We start from the raw sequence: 20,991 nt of genomic DNA, 5'->3' as shown, positions 1-20,991 counted from the left end.
TTTCCGGAAAAATTCTAGTTTTTCTCCCTTAATCCTACCATCCATTCTTCATGATTACTTTCATTACTAACACTCCTTTCACTTTTTCTCTTCTACTTCTATCAGAACATATGGATTTGAACTGAGCATTTCCCTTTGTATTCATTTTTCTCTTCTCTGTATTGTACAATCTCCTTTTAATAAACTTAAATTCCATAGAAATTTCAGTTATTTTTTTTAATTTGCTAATTGAGAGAGTTTTTTCCTTTTCTATTATTATTGTTGAAATTATGTTGTTTTCTTTAAACTCATAATCTATGGGTTTATGATGTTTTGTTTCCGTTTAACTTAGAATATTGTATGGAGGGGTAAGTGTAAAAGAGTGCTGGTTGCGCCCTAACTTCGCACTCCCAGGTTTATTGACCGAGCGAGGTGAGGTCTAAGATTCAAGTCGACGGTATTGCATTTCTCTTTAGGTTTATATGTTTATATGTTCCGCATTTACGGCGAAACGCGGTAATAGATTTTCATTAAATTTGACAGGTATGTTCCTTTTTAAATTGCGCGTCGACGTATTATACACGGTTTTTGGAAATTTTGCATTTCAAGGATAATATAAAAGGAAAAGGAGCCTTCTTCATACACCAATATTAGAGTAAAAATCAGACTATAGAATTGTTCATCATCAAGCAGCTGTCGAGTGGATTATAAATTGCATGCAATGAATATCTCAATGTAACTTGGTAAAAAATCAGCTGTCGTGTGGACTATTAATTGCATTTAATGAGGCATGCAATTGATAGCATAGTATTTTCTCCCGACTTTTCTCTGCTTTCAAATCTGTAAGCTTGTAGTTATAGTAGTAGCATAGTATGTTGTTAACAACAAACTATTAGCATCGTCGGTACAACAACCCAAACAGCCATTAATTTTTTACACACCAATATCTCGCCGACACGACAGAACAGGACATAATTTACTCTGATGAACAGTATTAGAGGAGACTGTGGTTTATAACTGCGTAAGGTCTACTGTTCACAGAACTACTAGTGATAAAGGCAGCGAATAAATCATTTACTCACTCACTCTCTCTCTCTTTGCGAATATTCGGAATATTCTTTCCGAAGAATGGACATTGATATGACCAAAGCCCCGCCAATTTATGTAGATGCAATATTATCTTTAGTTATTACAAATTGCTTTTTTCGTATCATATACAGTTCAATAATTATTTTCTTAGTCTATAACATAACCTAGCTACATTTGGACTGTTGTATAAATTAGAATTGGAACCGTTTTGGGCTTATAAGCCTGTGGTACTTTTCTGTAAGTTGTGTAATTCTGAATGATTCAATAAATGAATAAATAAATAATAAATAAATATATTATGTAAATTCATCTATAATTTTGCTGTATTGTAAGCTATTTTATATAAGTGTATAGGCCAGTATATATTGTAATCTACATAAATAAAGTACTCAATCAATCAATCAATCTCTCTCTCTCTGGTTTTCCGCTTCTAGGATTATATTTGTCTCACTTCATGACGAAAGCACACGGAGTAGAACAGATAAAACAAAGAAACTGTTGATAAAAGATAATAACACAACATAAGCGTCTGGGCTGCTCACCTTTAAAAATAGTATAATAGCTTCATTATCTTTGGGTTGTGAAACTAGGGAGATAAAGGAAATCAGCGAAGAAGAGAGAACAGTAATTCTCAAAAAGCTACAAAGTGAAAATAAAGTAGAACACAAAATAAAATGTTCTACACAATACAACAATCAACAAATTACAGAAGAATGCAGGTGATAGTCTATGTTTAGTAACAGTTTAAAGGTTCTTGGAAGTCTGGAAGACTTGGAAACATAAGAGTTGGGTGGAAACGAAATTATTCCACTTAAAATTAATCGCTATTGTGAGATCCACGTTATTCTGTCAGCATTGGTCGAATGAGAGGCATTGATGCTATCCATGAGAAATGCTGATTGGTTGAAGTGGAAGCAGTGATAAAAATCATTCCAGAGTTCAACTCCTAATAAGTCTGAAAAAACAGTTTTTTCGAATGATATTTTACCTTTGCATTTCTAAGTTTAGGTATTATCATGAAATTTAGTGATTAGGGATTATTAGATTCGAGGGAACGTCTGTTCCTGAGTTGATTCCCCAATGTAATATAGTAGTAAGAATAGTCATTGTGAAAGCATCAAGTGAAAGCATTGAGTAGCAGTGAAAAAAAATGACAGCAGTAAAGTATGAACCAGCATTACTTCACATACTGAGGTAATTACAACCCTAGTGGTAATTACTTCACATACTGAAGTAATAAAATTAATAACAAATTACAGAAGAATGCAGGTGATAGTCTATGTTTAGCAACAGTTTAAAGGTTCTTGGAAGTCTGAAAGACTTGGAAACATTGTTGAAGTCAATAAACCTGTAGAGAGCTCTACAAAATTCAAATTGAGTTATAGAAAAAAGATGAGCGAAATTCCAATTTAGATATTGGATTGAAATCATGATTCAATTATATTACAAACACATCGATTTTTGGAAGTACGATTTTTGCGTCCTTATAAAATTTATTAGATTAGACTGATGATGTTTGTCAATTTCCATTTCATCCAGGACATAGTAGTCGTCAGAGGAACAGCGAAAAATTGCACATCTACATATTGATGTGTGTGTAACTGACTTTTAGAGTTTTTCAACAGTATAAAGTGCAATGTAACTTTGAAATTTGGAGGAATAGCACACTATCAGATGAATTATGTGGTGAATTTCCCTTGATTTACTCAGAGATGATGAGGCAATGTCCAGTATTTTTAGGTATAATAAAGAAACTGGTATCTTTGTGCCAAAACCTTGAAAGAAGATGACGACGAATGAAAATCCAATAAAATTTACACCGTATAGCCCCGCACACACATATCAATTTTTGTTCACGCGGTATTTTGCCGTCCTTATGAATTCTATAAGATTAAACGGAACTTGGCAAACATCATATTTATGTTTGAAATCATTTGCTCAATCCTATACAATTAATAAGGACGGCAAAATACCGCGTGAACAAAAATAATTGATATGTGTGTGCGGAGCTTATCTAACGTGAAAAATAGCACCCAAACAACAGAGTTACATCATGTTTGTAAATCTACCTCTATTATGACATAATTTCTATCAAAGTTTGCATTACTGAACTTTGTGTACTTTCAAAAAGTTGAACTTTTCAAGATAGCCTATCTAGAGAAGAGGAAAAATCTGAATAAACATTGATAGATGTAGAAAATTTCGGAGTATTTCTGAGGATTTACTCGATAAGCTATAAAGTAAACCACACTCAGAGGGTTTTTTCGAATTAAACCACACGAATCCCAAATAAATATTGAAGAAAACGTGACGTTCAAAAAGGTCAATCGTAGAATAAGGTTTGTAAATACACGAGAAATTTCGCTTTTCTATCAGATCCATTCAGAATCCTGGTTCGTATCTTCTCTCGATCCCAATATCACGATCAAGTGAAGATACTGTTGACCCACTAACAGAGTTTGGGTTCAAACAAGAAAAGCAAAGAAACACAACTTTGTTAAAATACTGAGGTTTCATTCCCAATTCGACAAGGAGAACCAATGACCTTTGAAATCTAATTGTGGATCTTTCAGGGTCATCCCGAACGGGGATTCTTTTCAAACAAGAACGACCCACCAATAATTAAATATGAATTGAGGAGAACAAACTGTCCCGCATGATTTGATAATAGTGACTGAAGCTGGAAATCAACTCATCTCGCACAAGCCTGGACCTTATAGGAGCAAACAAAAAAAAAAGAATTTTAAAGAAGTGAAATTTGTAGGATCCTGGAAATGCTAAGCGTTCACACACAGACACAATCTAATGGGAAATAGAACAGTGGATGACAGTGTAGTAGTGCAGTGATTCCAGAGGAATCCCTTATCATCTTGGCAGGAGGGGGGGAAGTTTAAGGGGACCATCGTTTGAGGAGATGTGACTATGGGTGAGGTGGGTGAGGGGGGTAGGACCACTGAATATTCCAATCACATAAATGTGTTTCCCTTGTGTTGCTTCTATTGCTGCTACTTGTCATTCGGATTGAGATTTGATTTGTGAGTTGTGAGGCGCCACTCAGTGTGGTGAGGAGTGGGGGGGCATTCTCCTCCTCCTCCTCACTAACGTGTCTTCTCCTCATTGTCTACTACTGTTGCTCCTTTCTTTCCTCCTGAAGAAACTTGTATTCTCCTCATCGTCTTGCTCCTCCAGGGTAGCCACCTACTGGGAAAACCGGGAGAACCTTGAATTCCTCATGATTTTACTAACCGGGGAAAATATCATGAATTTTAACAATTACTCATGAATTTTCCATAAATTTCAATTAATTTAGTTAAGAAGTGTACAGTAGTGTGAAATAAACTCAAAATGAGAAAATACTTGATGGCTAGCAATAATGATTGGCAATTTTTTTGAACTACCCAACCTAAAAAAATATCTTAAAACATCGATTTTCTTGTCTTGTAAAAAATTAGCAATATATTTGGAAATTCAAATAATATGCTATTCGCAAAACGTCATGGAAGATCAAACTGGAGATTTCCATAATGAATTCTTTATGAATGTATCTTGTTCCTCAAATAGCTCGGATACTCTACATGGAAAATTTGAAATTTTACTCTGGAAAACCGGGAATTACTCATGAACTCTTTATTTTAAAATGGGTGGACAGCCTGTCCTCGTTTCGCTTCTTCTCATTCTTCTCCTTCGTCTCCTCGTAACTAACGTGTCTTCTCCTCATTGCTCCTTCTTTCTTTCATTTCTTTCATTGTCTTGTTCCTCATCTTGATTCTCCACATGCTTCTTCTTTATCTTCTGTTGACTATAAAAAATAACGAGTTTCCATCTCATTCTCTCCAGTACTTTTACTTATTCTTCTAATTTCACTAACTTACCTCCTTCTAATTATCAAATCAAATAATTTTTATTGACCAAAAAACAATTTATTATAAACAACTCACAATATCGATCCAAAATTCCTGATAACAATTATTAGATGTTCAAAAAAATTTCCTGATTCTAGTAAGCTTTAAAACTAATATACATTAAGGAAAAACCAGTCTCTGGAACAATAAAAGTACTACTTGCTGAATTATCTTCCACTCTTCCTCTCCCTTTTTCTTATTCCAAGAAAAGTAATTCTGCTCATTGTATTCTGATATTCAAATTCTTTATCAATCTTTTCACATTTTACTCTACTCCTCCCTAACGCGTCTTCTCCGAAGTTTTTTTCTGTCTTCCTCCTTATTTTACTTTCTCTCCCCCTCATGATGATACGTTTCGTGATTGTTTGAATTATGGAATTATGTAAGTATAATTTTAAAAATCACTGTGATTTCCATGAAACAACGTTCATCCCATTAGTAACAGGTAACAGGTTGCACCTGCATTAGAACTACCTCCAAAGACTGTTTGATTTGTGTTGCAAAACTTAGGGAGTGAGAGAGAGGACACAAAGTGCAAAACAAGTGGCCACTTTTATGGATGAATGCAGGAGGAAGCATTAAAAAGCAATTGGCCGCCAAAACAGCAGACAAGTGATTTGAAGGCGAGTCGCAAGAGGAAAGGAAAGCTGCAAGGAGAGTTGTAGGACGCAAGTTGCAAGATGGAAGTGGCAGGAGGCAAGCTGCAAGAGGCAAGTGGCAAGAGCCAAGCTGCTAGAGGCAGGTGGCAAGAGGCAAGTTGCAAGAGGCAAGTGGCAAGAGGCAACTTGTGGGATGCAAGCAGCAGCTGAAGCATTAATATTGATGCAAGGGAGGAATCAGTTCAGTGTGGCAGCTGGAGGTATGACCATTAGCAGAAGCAGAATTTGTTGGGTCTGAAGGAGAAGGTTGATGAGGAGAAAGAGTATGAGGGGGAGGAGGAGGAGGTTGAGGAGAAGAGGAAGAGGAGGAGGAGGAGGAGTTATTAGGAGGAGATTGATTAGGAGCAGAAGAGAAGGAAGATCATATTGAATACGATTTCCATATTTACGTGAATTATGCTGGCTTCAATACTTCTTTCCAAATAACACTGTAGTCATCTACGCCATTACTTTCACATAGTATGAACTGGAGAATTTGATTGAGGACGATAATGCAATGAGCGATTGTTCTATATGAAGTTGAAAAGGAATTCAATTTATGCAAATTATAATTTTCAAACATATATCGGCTAAGTTCAAACCAGAGATAATAGAACTGGATATGAAATTTAATTCAATATTATGTTTTGAACAGATAATACATCACAGACAAATAAATATAAGAAATTCTTATAAACAATCGAAACGGCATTGGATAAAATATTAATTTTATCCGTTCAGTTCACGGCCAATGAGAAGAGAATACTGTTTGACAGCCTGTAAGCTCTTCTCGCAATACCATTGGTCGTTCAATTGATAGGCTCCGCCTCCACTAGCCACGCCTCCAGCCAATCACAAGCCAGCAAGGCTTTGTAGCTTTTTGATGTGGTTTTCAAAGTTGGCCTATAGATAGCATTGGTTACTCCCTGATATCTTGTTCAGTAGAAGAATAAACTAGAAATTTCTATTGTGTTATAATTTAAGATCATCCCGTACTTCGGTTTTTCATGTTATCTAATTAATACTCTCCGTTGTTTAATGAAATGCGTATTTTAGTATAATCCGTTCAATCATAAATTCAATGATAGAAATAGGTTTCTCATTGGTAATTCATTCATAGATCAGTTCTAATATCATAATGATTATACTCATTCTTTCTATATTTTTATCTAATTCTATTGATATCTAAATCTATTTATATAAATAAAATTAGAAATTTGAGTATCCTTTTAAAATTGTATAAAATCTATTTATTCATAGGTACACTATTCTTCGTTTATTGAAATCATTTGAACTTTCGTACAATAACAGGTTCAAACGGTCACCCTTCCAACTGAGAGCTCGTTACTCATACAAGGTAGTTACTGAACAATTGAGTCAATCACTTCTTGCTCATTAAGTTCCAAATGCATAGAACTAAACTCAACTAATGCTTTGTCAATTTTATGGACGGAAATGACACACAAACCTATATTCATCCATCAATGAACTCTTTTGACTATTATTTCAACCGATTTTAAAACTCGACTGAGTGAACTCTTTCTGAATTTCAAATTTACTATCGATGCAGTTAATGAGTGAAAGCTGTTAGTTCATTTATTTCACTACATAGGCCTTCTGCGATGGATGTGTGTATGTAGTCGAATAAGCATGACATTCAGTGAGTTAATGCGGTTGAGTTGAACCACCGTCAAAGGAAAAGAAGGGTTGGAACCCCTAGAAAGGTGTGAGATGCCCAAGTCAACTTTTGTAGTTTCCGGGGATCAGTTGAAACTAGTGAGGTTCGTCAACGGTTAATGGTTAACTTGAACGGGTTGAGCATCAACGAAACTATATGAGTTGGTTTAGAATAAAAATCAAATGGTCGTTGAAGCAGATTATAGTTTTTTTTCTTTTTATACTGAAAAGAGTGGAATTAATTCTTTCTTATGAGGATCCATTCAGCCCTGATGAAGCACACTTGGCGGTTTCACATTTTACGTGAAATCTATTTTTTTACGTTATTTCACGTTATACTTGTAGAATACGGTAAATTTCTTGTAAAATACGAAAAATCCACTGCAAAGTGGACTATCTTATTCAGACAATAAGCCTCAGACATTTTGTGCGGGAACGAGGATTTCTTATATCTTTCTCTTTTTGGAAAATCAAAAGATGTACAGTGTATGCAATAGAATAGTCTTTTTACCACCAAATTATCAGTAGTATACAAATAATTTATGTTTTTGAAATACCATTGAATAAGAAGACTAAGAAATTGTCAAAATATGAATAATTACCACAATATCAACTTCTCAACTTTTGAAATACGGTAATGAAGAAATTTGATGAGTGATAAAAAGTAGTAAGTTTCTTTGAAAAAAGCCTGTTGAATTTCAACCGTGAGTAAATAGCACGAGGACCAATATTAGAGAAGGTTCCTTTTCAAAAAAAACCTCTCTGATTGGTTCTTCCTGCATTTTCATCATGATCAGAATATAACAGACTTTTGTGCATTCGAACCTTGAAGTAATTCATTTTGCACAAATATTGTTGGTTTGGTGAGTGTATAACTATTTAGAAATGAATGTGTAGCAACTAAAAATGAATGGAACATCGTTGAATTGTTGACCAGTTGACAACGACAACGCGTTAATTCAACTGGTTATGTGCCCGCGGAGTGTGAATGCGCTTAATTATTGGGCTTTGGTTGGCTGATTAAATAGTTATTGAAGTGAGTTGAGTTGAGTTGAAATTGTCCGCCGACTGCCGCTAGTAGCGCTACTGTCGAGCCACACTAACGAGCCCGGCCGGACATTTTCACGGGGGGTGCATCATTGGCAGGGGTTGCTACCCGCGTAAGGGGTGAAGGAGAGTGTGGAAATCGGTGAATGGCTTCATCAGTGTTCATTACTAAGGCCTTTGTCGCTACCGCCGCCTACGCTATTTCTTCTTCATCTTTTCCCCCTTCTTCTTCTTCTTCTTCTTCTTCTTCTTCTTCTTCTTCTTCTCTTCTTCTTCTTTTTCTTCTTCTTCTTCTTCTTCTTCTTCTTCTTCTTCTTCTTCTTCTTCTTCTTTTTCTTCTTCTTCTTCTTCTTTTCTTCTTCTTCTTCTTCTTCTTCTTCTTTTTCTTCTTCTTCTTCTTCTTCTTCTTCTTCTTCTTTCTATCTGATTCAAAATTTGCTTCTCTATCTGAGTATTTAAGAGTGTAAATTGTATTTTGAAAAGTGAAAGTGACATAACCAACATTTTGATTTGGACAGTGTACAGTAGTATAAATTGGAAATGGGACAGTTTTGGGCATGAGCCTGTTGTGCCTTTCCTCATGTTATGTATTTGTACAATGTGATAAATAAATAAATAAATATACGGATTCAAATACTAATCTATCTTATCTATACGTATTATCCACTTATATTGGTCCAGTCACTATATACATTGGTGCTTGCAATTCAAATTGTAGTTCTGATTCTTTAATACATTATAAGGGTACATTAGAGAAGTCCAGAACCAATTTCTTCATGCAAAATTCCCTTGTGCTAGATACAGAATGGCACAAAATCCTCGTATTTTCGGTATATTTTCCATTTTTCAGCTACTTCTGCCAGATCCAGTAATCGGACAGAAAAATTCGCTCTGGTTTTTTCTTTTAGATTATAAAATTCTTAATAAAATGAGATCATTTGGAAATCTCTATCTCCAATGAGTACTGAGTTTTGATTTTTCAAAGATGAGTAAAATTAAAAAATAAATAAATTCTGATGGTAACAATCTACCATTTAGATATATAATTCAAAATCCTTCGGAGCGTATTTTTGTGCTCTACAATCTTAGATGAGGTTGAACGCTCTATCTCATATAGATTTTCAGGTACACCTGACTCATTCTATTTTGAAGCAATAACTTGCAAGCACACCCCCTTTTCAAGTCCACTGGACTATATGTCCTTATGTTCAGCTTGTTTATCTATAAGTTCTATATTATTATTTCTACTTATTGAGCTGTTCGAGGGAAAAATTATAATTCTTGGCAATGCTATCCTGATAAAATGGGAACCAGGTAGAAATAAATAGTGAGCAGACCTTGAAACAAGTCAAATTATGAGAAGGGTTGTTATTTTTTGACATTATGATATTGTGTTTCATCAATCGGTTGTTCTCTACAATAATAACTGTTACTGATATTGAGGATGTCAATGGAGACAACAAAGACATTGATTAATGATTATGACATATTTATGATTAATAATTAATAATGCAATGAAACATTGGTGATTGGGAATAAGGAAATCAATGTACAGTGATAGTATTTTCAATTTCCATAACCAACAACACTGCTTTGAAGCTTTCTAAATTATCAACCACTCACTCTTTCTCTATTTCTTCCCTCTTCTCTCTCACTTTCCCTCTCATATTCACTCTCTTTCTCCTCCTCTCTCTCACACACACACACTCACTCTCTCTCTCTCTTTCTCTCTCTTTCTTTCTGATATGCACTCATTACAGCATCAAGCTTTTCCAAGAATGCTGGAAATATACCTCATTAAATCGACGTATTTCTGGCTCTACCCACTTCCTTACATGTTTTCATCTCTCTCTCTCTCTCTCTCACGCACACACCAATTCTCATTATCCTCCACCTTCTCTGTCATCCTCTCTTGCTCTCTTCCAGTCATCGTATTATCTTGCTCACAAATCCTAGGGAACAGTGCTTTCAATTCATCCTGTTTCTTCCAATTCTATCTATTTCAATTATCTCCTTCCTCGTTGTCGTCTCCTTCCTCTTCTTCTCTTCCTCCTCCTTCTTTCTCTTTTTCTTCTTCTTCTACTCCTTTACTTCATTCCCTTTCAACTTCTCCCTCTCCTTCCCACCCGAGAGCCGTGTATTTTGCAATATAATTATTATCGTGACTATTTTAATGATCATGGCCCTCTCATTTAAATGTTGTACATACACACTGTATATTGTAGCCGTTCTCTAATGAAGCTGGAACGGATCTAACGAGTCTGTTAAGTCACTCGTAACACAGTCGTCTCTCTTGAAATACAAAATAATTAACAGTGTTAGTGTCATTCGTCTATAGGGGTTTCCTGGGGGATCCTGTGATACTTCAAAGGCTGATTCCTTCTACCAGAATAATGAAAAAGTTCCTATAAATGAGTGGAGGTAGATAATTGCTTTGCTACCGAGATAAAGATGGCGGAAGATCAATTCAAGACTAATAACATTGTGGGGGTTGATGTAATTATTGTATTAATAGAGTAATCAACTCCAATATAAATATGAGCTAGAAAGTTCAAGTCAACCAGTGATAGGTTTACGTTACCTAACACCAGATAAGCTTCAAAATATGCTGTAACATTTTGAAAAACAAGTCAAAGTTACCTACAATCAGATAAGTTTCAAAATATGCTGCAACATTTTGAAAAACAAGTCAAAGTTACCTACAATCAGATAAGTTTCAAAATATGCTGCAACATTTTGGAAAAGAACAAAATAATTATGTTGGGAACGATAATCAATTTCCAATTTCTCATAAACTATCAAACATTCTATGAAATTTAACCTTGATTAAGTGCTGATCAAACAATTGTGCTTCTCTGATTGTGGCATTTAACCTTCATTCAATCATGGTTAAACTAATAGATTCTTGTGCAACCGGCAATATAATTCTCTTGCGATAAGAATGATCATAGATTTCATTGATATAATCATTGAATTTCCATTTTAAACCGTTAAAAATGTTAAAGGATTCGACTTGGACTGGAATGCCACCTGAAAATACTGGAATGTGACTAAAATACTACTGATCGTGTCACTTGGAACTACTAATATCGAATTAGTGAATACTGCTCGGAAATCCACCAGATTTAAATAGCGGAGTTGAAAAATTTTAATTGAATTCGCAATTGATTGACCAATTGAATTTATACGACTCTTCTACCATAACACCTATAAATTGAAAAGAGGTACTGTAATGTCGACATTATGTCTTGACAAGCGTAAAATGAATTATTGAAAAGGTTAATGTTCAGCAGATCCTACAGTACTCAAAAGCTTATTTCAATCTTCTTTTCTTGCTTCTTCTTCTTTGTCTCATTTTTCTGATTCCTCGAGTCCCCAACTTCTTCTAGACCTTTCCCCCCCCCCTCATCATCTTCTCCTCCCCATTCTTGTTTCACCAACCTAACTGCTCTCAAAATTATAGCTGTTCATTTTATTTCTTGTGTCACGGAAAGAAATACTTTACGCGCGTCCAAGCTAAGGCCAATGCCTCATGATGGCCCTTTAGCTTTAGCCTCCTGCCTGCTATAGGCTAGAAGCCTAATTCATATTTAATAGTCGAGGTCTTTAGTCTTTAGTTTGACTGCTGTTCCCTTCTGCTACCAATGATAGGTTACCTTCAATCTTTCCCCCCTTGCCATAAATATAAATATGGGGTGTAGTTGGTCAGAAAACAAAACAATTCTTTCTCGGGTCTTCAATTCGAACGATTTCCTTCGAATGAGTAGTTGATGTGCTTCAGAAACAATTTGGCGTTGCAAACATTTTCTTCGTGTATTGAATCACCTTCAATTTCAGTAGCTGTGAATTGAAAATATGTAGCACTTTTGTGAAGGTACTTTGAAAAGGTACATTGTATATGTAATGTACATGTTCACTTGCATGTGAACATGGATTACTTGTGTTTTCATACAATCAAGATAAAAATGAAGATTTTCACTTGAAAATGACTTCAAAGTTGGAAAATGTTGTAAAAATTTAAAAATGAATGTTAAAAATGCTACTTTGATTTTTCAATTCCTATTTTTGATGTGTATAACTTGTACTGCTGCCACCTATCAAAACGATATTATGTATTCATTGCAGATCCATTTGCAATCGTTGATGAAGAATCTTCAGATGCTTGAATACCTGTAACATCTCAAAAACTAAAATTATTGTAAGATGTGTACATAAATTGAGGAAACATAGAACAGTGTCTATGTATAAAAAATAATGGGGTATGGTTGACTGCTCCTGGTGTTTTCCAAACGTTTGATGATTCTTCAAGTAATGTGATGACAAATAATCTATCAGGATCGAATGAACCTACAATCTATCCTAAGATCCTATAAGTTTTGATTGTATGGACGTTTGGAGTAATACAAACTCCTTAACTCCTGTCATGACTCTTTAACTCCATAACTCCTGTCATGAATACTATTTGAACTTCTGAAAAGTTGATTTTAAAATATCAAGGTATTACAAGAGTAGAGCAAAATGACCAAAGGCGTCTCCTCACGGTTGTTGAGTAGGAATCAATCATTAATGAAATAAATTTTTTTTTGTCTATCACCCATCATGTTTGTCATTTTTCTAACCTATTTTACTATGAATGAATGGAATGTAATACACTATTTCTGTCTTGTCACAAGTTTGTAATTTTGTAACCATTTTTTTTTTTTGATAAAAATAACCAAAAAATGAAATATTTCCTCTAGCACCCACCATGTTTGCAATTTTTCTAACCTATTCTTCTATGAATAAATCGAATGAAATACAGTATTTCTGTCTTGTCTCAAGTTTGTCATTTTGTAACCAAAGTTTTGGGTAAAAATAACAAAAAATGAAATATTTTCGTCTAGCTCCCACCATGTTTGTCATTTTTCTAACCTATTCTTCTATGAAAAAATCCAATGAAATACAGTATTTCTGTCTTGTCTCAAGTTTGAAATTTTGTAACCAAAGTTTTGGGTGCTGATAATAATAACAAAATGATAATAATTACGGGATGATAATAACAAAAAATGAAATATTTTCGTCTAGCACCCACCATGTTTGTTATTTTTCTAATTTATTTTTCAATGAATAAATGGAATGTAATACAGTATTTCTGTCTTGTCTCAAGTTTGTCATTTTGTAACCATTTTTTTTTTGTTCTGTATGTTATTCAGACTTGCAAGCTGGCTGCCACTACGACAACAATGAACACACACTACCACAGTTACGGGGGGGTGGGAGGGGGCCCAGACCTGGTGTCCCCCTCGCACTCGCCCGGGGGAGGCCTTGGGGGTCCCGACGGAGGAGGCCCCGGAGTGCAGGGTGGTGGTGGCGGTCCCTACGGTGGGCCACCCCCAGGCAACCAGGGGGGACCGCACCCTCTCAGCAACGGGGCACACTTCACCAACAGTCTGCACCAACACCCCCTCCACCACCACCATCATCACCATCATCATCACCATATGAACAACAATAACAACAACAACAGTACCAGCAACAACAACAACAACCAGAACTGTGCCGCTGTCAAGGTTAGTTGATTGTATCTGCTTCAGTTCCAATATTTTCATAGATGAAAGTTTACCACTCTACCATGGAGCATCCTTTCTTGTATCAATCTCACACTGAATAAATATATAGAATTTTATTCTCAACAAAATCATCGGACTAAAATAACGTCAAGTTCATAAAACTAGAAATTACACACAAAATATCACATAACATCAGGTGTTAATAAAAACAATATAAAACTTGTAGTAACCTTTTATTCAAACATTTTAAAAGCTTCAAAACATTTAAAAAATGTTTAAAAGGGTACTACAAGTTTCATATTGTTTCTATGAATTTTAATGAAGTAGCCCATATAAGTAAAGTGATTTTATCAGGTGTTATTTTATATCAAACTAACAGGTAACTCGTGCTCCGCAAGAGTCTAATTTAAAACTTTACTAACTGAAAACTTGACCTACTAACATCACGAATAATATTTGAAATTGGCCTATAATCATCCTCGGTAAATTGAGAATCTATATGCAAAACTCCAAGTAAATCAGTCCAGTAGTTCGGACGTGATGATGCGTCATTCGTGAATTTCCTATCCCGAACTTAGCCAATTCTTTCTCTCATTAGATCATCGATAACATTAGCGGATCATTCGTAGAATCTGACGTCGAAGTATTCTCATACAAAATAGTACATCACTATATTTTCCCATGTCAGATAACATTAAAGGATTGCTGGTAGATTCTGACGTCAAAGTATTCCAAATAAAATTGAAAATGCAATAAACTATTTATATTGAGCTGTCATTACAAGTGTAGGCTGTGTATTTGAAATGTATGAGGAAACAAACATTCATGCATGTATTTCTGTATTGTCTGATCATATAAGCACCTGAAATAAACGAGGGAATGTAGACGCATAAATGATCATACTTGTATCTCATACCTCTACATATATCTCAATACATCCGACTATGTTCACACAGAAATCAATCAAGCGTTCCGATTTCCGCGTTCTTGAAAACTGATTACAAGGAAACTGAAGTTAATTATTGTTGAATCAGGACGAGAGAAAGATACGCTTATGTTATTAAATCAATACTGGAGCTACAGATACTGTTTCTATGCATGATAGTATCTTGTTTCTCTTAAATTTATTCAATTAGATAAAATAACGAAATGATATCCTTTTTATTATAAATATGATAGTTATAAAATGAAGATTTAATTTATGTTCACATGCATAAGTAACAGTAGGTGAGGCAAAAACACCGGCAAAAGGAAGATTCCTTGTGCGCCAGTGTGAGTCGTAAATTAGCTTAATCAGGGATGTAATATATAAAATTGAATTTAGCGTATGAAGTGTTCGAAAATATCATTTATAATATGAAGTTGATTATTGTATGAAAGTCAACGATTGGAAATAATTCAAGTTCAGCCATGCCTCTACGGCTCTTTTTCTGTGTTTATTATTTCGGAAATTATTAAGTGGAAATTCACTTTCTAGTATATTTATAATGTATTAATAGTTTATTATTAAACGAAAATCCAAATTAAATGCTGTAAATCACCCCGAAGACTTCTGCTTCCAGAAATCCATCTAGCTGTTTACCCTGTTGTCAATATTTGCAGTAGCAGAAGTAGGTGATATACAGCATTTAATTTGGATTTTTGCTTGAAAATAAATTATTACGTCTTTTTCAGTGAATTTTGATTGTTTTATTTAAGGTTTGCGCCGGCTGCAACGGGAAAATAGTGGAAAGGTTTCTGCTGCATGCGCTGGACCGCTACTGGCACAATTCTTGCCTGAAGTGCAGCTGCTGCGGCTGCGTACTCGCCGAGATTGGATCGTCCTGCTTCACCAAGGCCGGCATGATTCTCTGCAAAAACGACTATATCAGGTCAGTCATTCTCAATGACACAAAACTTCGCACAAATATAATTCATAATTCAATGATACTTTTCATTGATACTGTTATTGTAATAATTATTGTTTTGTAGTATATAGCTTTTTCTCATTGTATTTTTGTGTGTTGTGAATAAATTAGATGATTTCAGATACTGATATATAGTGATATTCATCCATAATATAACAGTACAATATAGTCTATAAATGTCAGTTTTGAATTGTCACACTAGATGACACCATAGGTGTTGAAACATGTTTACAACTTTGTGACTAACGTTGCCGATTCTCTGCCTTCTAGAGAAAATAGCTGGAACTGGTGAATCTGATGTATATTAACAGTTCATAATAATATTCAGTTATATTTCAATCGTCAAGAAGATATATATTTCTCAGTGATTAAATAATGGATTTTCATAATTGAGATTTAATGTTTTGATGATCAATTACATTAAATTGTTGAAAAACTATCTGGCAACATTGCGGATCTAGGATAGGATAGCGTTATTTACTTTATCGAATGATAGAAAAGGATAGCTACACCATTGTCAATCCAATACTGCCATTATCACGTAAATTTCACTATAGACAAAAATAAAACAAAATTGAATGAAAAATGTGATTCGCAAAATCGATTCGAACAGACATTTTTTCACATGACAAATGATAACAATTTTTAATACTTCTTTCATTGTATAGATATTTCGATTTTGAAGAGGAAAAGCTTGTCCCTATAAGGATAGCTAAAGTCTCACATCGATTTTTGTTCGTATGATATTCTGCCGTCCTTATTAATTCTATCAGACCAAACAGGTGATTTCAAACAGATGATGTTTAGTCAGTTTCGTCGTTCAAAATAAGTCAAGCTCCGTTCAATCTGAGAATTCATAAGGAAGGTAAAATATCGTACGAACAAAAATCAATGTGTGTGTAACTGACTCAACGTTGACCTCTCTATAGATGTGAATGATATATTGATGGAATTATTGAACACGTTTGTATGAGCGTGCATTTGTGAAAAATAAGTTTATTCATTCATCGATGGAATGAATCGCCGGTAGAATATACATACATCTCCCAAGTCTACATTTTGATCATGAACTATTCCAAGACCAAGTGAAACTATTGCAATCTATTTGGAGACTATTTCAAGCGCTGGAATAACAAACAACATGAGTCTGGAACACGCCTCAAGGCAAGCGGTGTGCCCCAATTAGAGCGGCAGACTTCCAAAAAAGCCCTGAAGCCGACGGAATCGAATAACTTTGATACAAATTGTTAATATTAGGAATGAGAGTGAGAGAGAGAGCGCACGCCTGCAATTAGCAATCACCTTCGGCCCCTTGCTCAAATTGCCAGGTGAGAGAGAACGTCAGAGAAAAGAGTAAGTTAGAGGGAGAGAGAAGAAGAAATGGGAGGGAGTAGTCATGTGTTTCGAGTTCGTTTAGAGTAGATAGGTGATTTGGAAGTGGGGTGCTGTAGTGGTGGGAAAGGGTGTCTGATGAACAGGGGGAATCCCCTTTTGTGATTATTGGTGAGGGTGGGGAAGGGGTGTTGATGATGACTGTGAGGAGGGGTGAGAGGAAAGAGAAGAGATAGAGTGTGAGATGGTGTAGGAGAAGAGTATGGTGGAGAAGGAAGAAGTAGTATTGAATCAGAAGAATGGAATGAAGGAAGAGAAGAAAAGTATTGAGAATTGGAAACACATATTATTGAGTAAGAAGAAAAGCATAGAGCCAGATATGGGAAGAAAGGAGAGAAAATGGAGAGAGAAATAAATATACTGGAAAAATAGAAGTGTATGAGGTGGTGGAGGAGAACGAGGGAGGTAAAGAGAAGTAGGAGATAGAGGAAGAATGAGTGAAGAGGAGAAAATGTAGCTGTAATGATTGAAAAGGAAGTAGCAAATGATTGAAGAGGGAAATTCACATGAATACAGGAAAGGAAAAGTAGATGAGAGCTGGAAGATAATTAGAGATGAGAGAGGTAAGAAAACATTTTTTTGGGAGAACGTATTTGCATTGATGTTGAGGAAAACGAGATGTTTGACGATGAGGGGTGGAGAAACAGGAAGAATAGAAACAAAAAAACAGAAACATAGTTTTAAATAGTACAGAGTTCCAAGAAGCGAGGGGAGGATATAAGGAAGATGAATCTTCATGAGCAATGCTTAGTAAGATAATAGAAAAAGATAGATGAAGAAAAGAAATGAGAATGACTGAAGGAATCCGGAAATAAGAAGAAAAAGGATAGAATAGGAGAGTAGAGAAAGCTCAAGATGAAGAACGAGAGAAAGGAGGGAGATACCTAGAAGAGAATTAAATGAAGAACGGTGAAAAAGATGAAGACGATGAAAAACGAAAGAAAGGAGAGAGATATCTAGAAGAGAATTGAATGAAGAACGGTGAAAAGGATAAAGACGATGAAAAACGAGAGAAAGGAGGGAGATATCTAGAAGATAATTAAATGAAGAACGGTGAAAAGGTTAAAGACGATGAAAAACGAGAGAAAGGAGGGAGATAGACCTAGAAGAGAATTAGATGAAGAACAGTGGAGAACAGTGAAAAAGATCAAGAAAATGATGGAAATTCAGTGATATGAAGAATAAGAAGAATGATGAAAGATGAATAAAAAAGAAGAGAGAAACCATGATCAGAATTAGATGAAGGAGAAGACAAAATACTACAAGAACGAAAATCATGAAGAAATAGCAGTGAGGTGAAGAAGGAAGAGATGAAGGGAAAAATGGAGAAGATTTGAAAGATATAGACGAATACCAGGTAGAATAAGTGACCAGAGAAAAGGATGACGTGAGAGAATGAGAAAGAGGAAATCAGGAAGAGGCTAAGCTGAAGCACGTTTTGGAAGTGTTAATGCAGCAAGCATTCCTCCCTCTAAACTCCACTGTGCTGCTGATTGCAGACGAAACACCACGCCAGGCGTCCGCTTTTCCATGGAACATCTGATCGAGATTTCCACTCATCTCTCGCCATCCCTCCAGAAAAGATCGAAAAGAAGATAAAAAGAAGAATATGAGGAAGTAGAAAATGAAGATTAATGAGAAAAGTAGAAAGAAGAAGAAGAAAAAAAATAAGAAAAAGGTGAAGAAGAAGAAGAAGAAGAAGAGAGAAGAAGAAGAAGAAGAAGAAGAAGAAGAAGAAGAAGAAGAAGAAGGAGATGCAAGAAGAAGAAGAAGAAGAAGAGAAGAAGAAGAAGAAGAAGAAGAAGAAGAAGAAGAAGAAGAAGAAGAAGAAGAGAAGAAGAAGAAGAAGAAGAAGAAGGAGATGCAAGAAGAAGAAGAAGAAGAAGAAGGAGATGCAAGAAGAAGAAGAAGAACGAGAATGAGAATGGGAAAAATGTTTTAACCCTCCCTACTTGAACTCTGACACACTGAGTAGAGGTCATCACTCCAAATATATGTTAGCGAGCTCCGTCATTTCTAAAGCCACACTCTGACGGAAAATGAAGAATATACGTAGATGACGTACGTAGAGCGTGAACGTACGTTACCGTATTATGTTCGTATGTTCAAATGTCCTAAGTGTCGAAACTAATTTTTGAACTATTTTAAAGTTTTTAAAAGGAAGGGTACTTCAAGATTATAACTATTATTTAACGAAAATCCCAAATAAATGCTGCAAATCACCCCGAAGACTTCTGCTACTGCAGACATTAACAACTGGGTTAACAGCTAGATGGAAATTCGATGAGAACTACTATCCAAAAATTAGTTGCCAACCCGGGAACTAATGATGAGCGCTGCTATCCAGAGATTGTCAGTTTGGTGTAAGGGTAAGCATTCCTGACTGGCAATTGGGAGGTACCGGGTTCGATTTTCGGGCTGGCAACTAATTTTTGGATAGTAGTTCTCATCGAATTTCCATCTAGCTGTTAACCCTGTTGTCAATGTCTGCAGTAGCAGAAGTCTTCGGGGTGATTTGCAGCATTTATTTAGGATTTTCGTCAAATAATAGTTATATATTAATCAGCATCTGAATAAATTAATGCATTCTCTATTTAATTCCATCTATACTTCAAGATTTTTTGTTTTTATTTTTTTTGATAATTTAGTTCATATGTTATATGTACCGTATATATGTTCGTATACATTCGAGGCGTTTCTCATCATAAGAAGAATACTGAACCTCCATATTCTGATTGGTAGACCTTTAAAAGAAACTCTAATATTAAGCTGCGTACACATATACGCTCTTCCAACCCGCACCGAGCACGCTCCTCCCTCGTACCGCCCTCGTTCCTCCATCGAACTACAGTCGCGCCGCCCACGCACCCATCATGAACGTTACGGAAGATGTTAGATCTTCTCGCGTTCCCCGGTCGAACCATTGTTGCTCGCCGGTCGATCACCAATCGCTCTGCTGGAGTGACGTTCGGTTGCGGAGCAGAGCGAGAGTCTGTACGCACCTTTTGATTACAAGTATCATTGTATTATAATTATCTCCAGTTTTGCAATCTCCCCTAGATCAATTATCAATTTAATAATTATGAAATAAATTATGATCCTCAATATGGATTATCATGAATTGATTATTTGATGATTGTTCATCTTTTCGGCATAGCAATATTTCTCGCACTTATTGATTTTCGAAGTACCTTGAGAGGCATGGGATTCCATATTATTCTTGAATCAATTAATTGCAATATATCAATGTAACAAATTCTTGATTCTATGCAAATAATCGTTGCGATCAAAATGTCTAAAAAATCCATCATTTTTTTTCATTTATTGTATAAAATACTATAATCATAATACAATTATGAAATTGGAGGAGAAACTAGGCTGAGCCTGTACTATTTCTCTCCAAAAATTTTGATAAAATGTCAATGTTGCCCAAAAGATAAGTTTATGTAATCACACACTCCTGCTTCGTTACTTGATTTTCGGTCCAGGAATGATGATTCAAAATTTTGAATTTTGAAGGTTGATTTTCTACTCTAAATGAATCACAGAATGTATCACAATAAATTAAAAACTTCAGAAATATTGCTCTCATTTAAAAAATGTTAATACAAAATCAAAAACTACTCACTATTTGTTATTCACAGCTGAATATCACATCAACCTACACATTTCATACAGAAACAATCATATTCGGATTTTCTCACTCTTAATTAACTCTATAACTCTCTGTTCTTGGTAGAGAGTTAGTGGGGAGGATATTTTTAATATTCTTTCCGAAGAATGGACATTGATATGTCCAAACCTTCGCCAA

At 35.3% G+C, this 20,991-nt stretch overlaps 1 protein-coding gene across 1 annotated transcript in view; it reads left to right on the top strand.

Annotated features, from left to right (window-relative positions):
- Positions 1–20,991, top strand: part of LOC111059209 (paxillin homolog 1) — a 444,946-nt gene that overhangs the window by 314,479 nt on the left and 109,476 nt on the right. The window contains 2 exon segments of the mRNA XM_039425022.1: positions 13,525–13,881; positions 15,580–15,752. Coding sequence (XP_039280956.1) covers positions 13,555–13,881; positions 15,580–15,752 — 500 coding nt within the window. The 5' untranslated portion in view covers positions 13,525–13,554.

Source organism: Nilaparvata lugens, chromosome 3 (assembly GCF_014356525.2).
Source record: "Nilaparvata lugens isolate BPH chromosome 3, ASM1435652v1, whole genome shotgun sequence".
NCBI lineage: Eukaryota > Metazoa > Arthropoda > Insecta > Hemiptera > Delphacidae > Nilaparvata > Nilaparvata lugens.
This window is presented reverse-complemented; position numbering and strand designations above follow the sequence as displayed.